General features: G+C 44.4%; 1 protein-coding gene across 1 annotated transcript; it reads left to right on the forward strand.

The window, feature by feature from the left end:
• The first annotated feature begins 212 nt into the window (after window positions 1-212).
• On the forward strand, window positions 213-4,522 carry TOB1 (transducer of ERBB2, 1). Its single transcript, XM_064728847.1, has 2 exons — window positions 213-364; window positions 2,606-4,522. Exon 2 carries the CDS (start codon window positions 2,743-2,745, stop codon window positions 3,703-3,705), a length of 963 nt encoding a protein of 320 aa, XP_064584917.1. The 5' UTR covers window positions 213-364; window positions 2,606-2,742; the 3' UTR covers window positions 3,706-4,522.
• Window positions 4,523-4,889: the final 367 nt, after the last annotated feature.

The following is a 4,889-nucleotide window of genomic DNA, read 5'->3' on the forward strand; positions in this document are numbered from 1 at the left end:
GGGGGGTGGGGCTTGGGCGATGTGGCGGCGCGGGACGTGGGCGAGGGGCGGCCGTGGGCGGGGCAAGGGAGGGTATAAGTAGGGGCGCGGCAGACGGCGGAGCATAAGCAGAGGGGTTGCAGCTGCGGCGGCCTAGCGCGCCCGTCGTGGGGTGTGAGCAGCACTGCCCTCCCCCCCCTTCCCTCCCCCCCTTTTTTTTTCCGACCCTTCCCCCTCCCTTTTTTTTTTTTTTTTCTTGTCTATCCTCTCCCCTCCCATCCTCGCCGAGGGAGCCGGCGCTCGGAGATGGGGCTCGGTTGCTGAGCCGCCAGCCCCCGCCCTCACACCCCCGCCGGAACTGTTTGCACTAACCCCGCGCCCCTGGGTGAGTACCGGCCGTAAGGCGCAGGGGAGCGCGGGCGGGGGGTTGAGGCAGCACGGCCCGGCCTCGGCTCCTGGGCAGGGTGTGCTGAGGCAGTCACGAGCCCGCGGTGCCGGGGGTGCCGAGGGGGACCCGGTGGGTGCAGGGGCTCCTCGGGGAAGGGGCTGGGAGAGAGAGCACGGCTGGGCTGTGAGGGGTCGCTCCCCCTGGGCCGCCCTGGCCGCGCTCGGGCGAGGAGGAGGGAGCGGTGCCGGCTGAGTAATCGGCGCTGGGCCGCTCCGGGAGCGCCGGCAGCGCCCGGCGGGACCTGCCCAACTGTGCGCCAGGAGAGGAGCCCTGCAACCCCCACCTGCCCTCCAGATATCCCCTTCCTCTTCCTCCTTCGCTTTCCTACGGGCTCAGAAAATGCTCTTCCTCCTCCTGCTGCCGCCGGAGCTCTAGGGCTGTGAGCAGAAATCTAATGAGACCCGACTGCCTGGTTATGTAACTCCCACTGCTTAAGGCTCCTGCCAGGGCGCTGTTACTGGGCCACGTATGGGCTCGGATCCTCCAGAAATACTGCCGTCTTCCCATAAATACATAAAAAGAACAAGTTCAAAATGATCAAGCCAGTATATTTGATCAGCTGCTTTTGTACCGTGGATCCGCTTCGCGTAGAGAAATTTACAGAGTCAGCCTGGTGCGCTCTGAAAGGAGCATTCCTTTCTTAAAGGACATGGAGGAAATGAAACAGCGCAGATGGATTAATAAATCATTTTTAAATGCCCCGTTTAACCACCCAATCAGCTTTTCGGCACTGATTGTGCCCCTTTTGTAAATATCTTCTGTTTGCCCTTGATCTTTTCCTTATCCCCACCCGGTGCTGATCCAGCAAACGTTTAAAGGTCGCCTTATCATACATGTAGCCTTGCAGACTATTCCCATACCATGTTGGGGAGAACACGAATGGCTTGGAAATAGGGTTCCAGACTTTAAAAGGAGATTATTTGAAGCAAGAAATAAAAAAGCCGTGTAGTCACATTGTTAATGTCAAAATCCTTTAACTTTGATTTCTCTAATCTTTAGTGACAGCTATGCTAAATTTTGTTCTTAGTGATGCAGTGCAGAAAAGCCCATAGGTAATAGAGATTCTCTTTGGGCTTTTAACTTGATCCAAAAACGCTCCCCATAATTTGTTTTATTGGATCTTTTTTGACAAAGGTGTGTGGTGTGTGTGTATGTTTACACCAAGGTGTACTGCAGGATTCGTATTAGCAGTTCATGTGCTAATGCCTGATTCTTCTCCCTTCTCTAACTTCAGACAGCTAAATTTCTCTTTTGTCCTTTGTGAAGCAGTGACAACCATATCTTACATTAAATATAAAATGGAGTCATGGAGAAGGAGAAAGGCAATCTGCTTTGAGGCTGTCAAAAGCCCGGTTAGCCCAGGAACTTTGTGAAATCTGAGTTACAGACAGTGCAATACAATTGAGTATATAACTGCATCTTGCATCTGAAAATAGAGAATAATTTGAAGAAAGAGAAAAAATTGTGAACTAATTATCAGTCTTGGCCACCCTTGTGACAGAACATACGGGCAGCTATTATGTATGTGCTGACTGCATTTCAGTGTGAGCTGTTGGATGTGCACAGCAGACATTTTCTCCTCAGTTTGCATCATTTCACCCGCGCAGAGTTTAGGGAGATTTGCTTGGACTTAAAATAAATGTTGCATCATTTAAGCTATTTGTAAGAAACTATCTAAAGCAACTGTTAACATTATTATAATTCTGCAGCCTGTGGTTGTAGTCAATATGTTTCCAAACTTTAAAGTGATAAATGACCCTTGGACTAAGACCTTTCAGGCTAAACTAATGGTCTGGTACTAAATTTTGCAGCTGAGTACTGTAAATCATCCAAATACAGGTTGATAATTGAACTGTTGACACTCTTGGCAGTTCTGTGATGTCTTAAAAATTATCTTTGCTGCTTTGTGAATAACTAAACACGCAGCTCACGTGATTTGGAAGTTCCTCATGCTGCATATGTAAACACATGCCTATCCTCTCTAGTGTTGTTTGTAAGTCACACTGAGTGGAGCTGACATCCTCACCTTCCGCAGGCAGGAACAGAAATAGTTTGAGGCACATTTTTTCACTTAAAAAGTAACCTATTTTCTGCAGAAAATGGAGCTAAAAGAATAGGCCTTGGAGCTTGATCTTACACTGTTCTTATTTGGATGTTTGCTTTTCTCTTTTCTTAAAGGAACAAGAGCACTCAAGGTGAAGGACAATAATCAACTTGAATCAGCATTTTCAATGAAATTTTGTTTCCCTGTGGCATCTTGAACACTTTCTTCTTTGGGTTTTGAAACAGACTTATAACTCTGTGGCACAGCAGCTATGCAGCTTGAAATCCAAGTAGCACTCAATTTTATTATTTCATATCTGTACAATAAGCTTCCCAGACGACGTGTCAACATTTTTGGTGAAGAGCTTGAAAGACTTCTGAAAAAGAAGTATGAAGGGCACTGGTATCCAGAAAAGCCATACAAAGGATCAGGGTTTAGATGTATTCATATAGGGGAGAAAGTGGACCCAGTAATAGAACAAGCATCCAAAGAGAGTGGTTTGGACATTGATGATGTTCGCGGCAACTTGCCTCAGGATCTTAGTGTTTGGATTGACCCATTTGAGGTTTCATACCAAATCGGTGAAAAGGGACCAGTGAAAGTGCTTTATGTGGATGATAATGAAAATGGATGTGAGTTGGATAAGGAAATCAAGAACAGCTTTAACCCCGAAGCCCAGGTGTTCATGCCTATTAGTGACCCAGCATCTTCAGTGTCCAGTTCTCCTTCTCCTCCCTTTGGTCACTCAGCTGCTGTGAGCCCCACCTTCATGCCCCGCTCTACTCAGCCTTTAACCTTCACCACTGCCACATTTGCTGCCACCAAGTTTGGCTCAACCAAAATGAAGAACAGCGGCCGTGGCAACAAGGTCGCCCGCACCTCTCCCACCAACCTTGGCTTGAATGTCAATGAGCTGTTGAAGCAGAAATCCCTCTCCTCCTCCATGCACTCTCTGTATGGGCTTGGCCTAGGCAGTCAGCAGCAGCAGCAGAAGAGTTCTGCTCTCTCTCCTAACGCAAAGGAGTTCGTTGTCCCCAACGTGCAGGGTCAAGGTAGCAGCATCTTTCCTGGTGACAGCCCGCTGAACCTCAGTCCTCTCCAGTACAGTAATGCCTTTGATATGTTTGCAGCCTATGGAGGTTTAAATGAGAAGTCTTTTGTGGATGGCTTGAATTTTAGTTTAAACAACATGCAGTATTCTAACCAGCAATTCCAGCCAGTTATGGCTAACTGAAAATAAACAGAGAAATCCAAGTAAATACTATTGTACAAGTTGAAGTGCACGTACCCAAGGGTGTATCTTTTTTCCCACCTCTTGAGATTTTTTTTAAGGCTTGTAGTATGAATACATTCAGGCTTGGTTAGATAAATACAACATGCATCATTTTTTCATTTGCCAACCAAGCACAAAATTATTTTATACTGACTGTACATTACAAAAATATACTCTCAAAAATATGGCCTCTTACAGTATTTAAGATATAGCAAGGAAGTGGCTAATTTTTTCATGTGTATATATATGTGTGCTCAGACATATATGTATATGTATTAAAAAATTGGCACTAATAGGTGGGTTTATTGGTCTTTTTCTAATTGTATAATTTAATTTAGTACAAAGTTTGTAAAATATCAGAGTATATATATTGTTTCTACAACATGGTATTGCATTTATATCTTTTTACTACAGTGATCTGTGACAGCTGCAGCAGCTTCATGTTGTATTTTTTTTACTGAAATTGTAAAATATCCATCTTAAAGACATCAATTCTAAAAAAAGTAAAAAGGTTGTGTACAGAATATTCCTTAGTGGTGGAATTAAAATGTACGAAATATTTGCTTTTTTCAAAAGAAACACAAATTGTATTTTCTGTTAAAAGTTTAAAGATTTTTGCTATATATTATGGAAGAAAATGTAATCGTAAATATTAATTTTGTACCTACATTGTGCAATACTTGAAAAAAGGTATAAAAGTATTTTGAGTCAGTGTCTTACATGTTAAGAGGGACTGAAATAGTTTATATTAAGTTTGTATTAAAATTCTTTAAAATTACTTGGCTGTGGTGATGTGTGTGTTCTTTGTGTCCTGCTGACGAGCTGAGCACTGTGTTCCTCGTGCTGGCACTGCTGGTGATGCACCAGAGTCTGACTCTGGAGCAAAGGGCTCCATGGCTGGACCTCATGTGGGATTCCTTACCCAAAATAGCCCTGACAAAGTACATAACCTCATTAGGGGCTTGCCTACAATTATTTGAAAAAATCACACTTGTTTTTCGTAACTGCAGCTCACTGAAGCCAAAATGGTATTATATATTTTTTCCTTGATAATTAAGACTCTTAAGCTCTGTGAACATTGAGTTATGGGGTGATGGGATGGGAGTAGCAGGGACTCAGGTGATTCAGTAACATTTCCTTTCCAT

Source organism: Zonotrichia leucophrys, chromosome 18 (genome assembly GCF_028769735.1).
Source record: "Zonotrichia leucophrys gambelii isolate GWCS_2022_RI chromosome 18, RI_Zleu_2.0, whole genome shotgun sequence".
NCBI classification, from domain to species: domain Eukaryota; kingdom Metazoa; phylum Chordata; class Aves; order Passeriformes; family Passerellidae; genus Zonotrichia; species Zonotrichia leucophrys.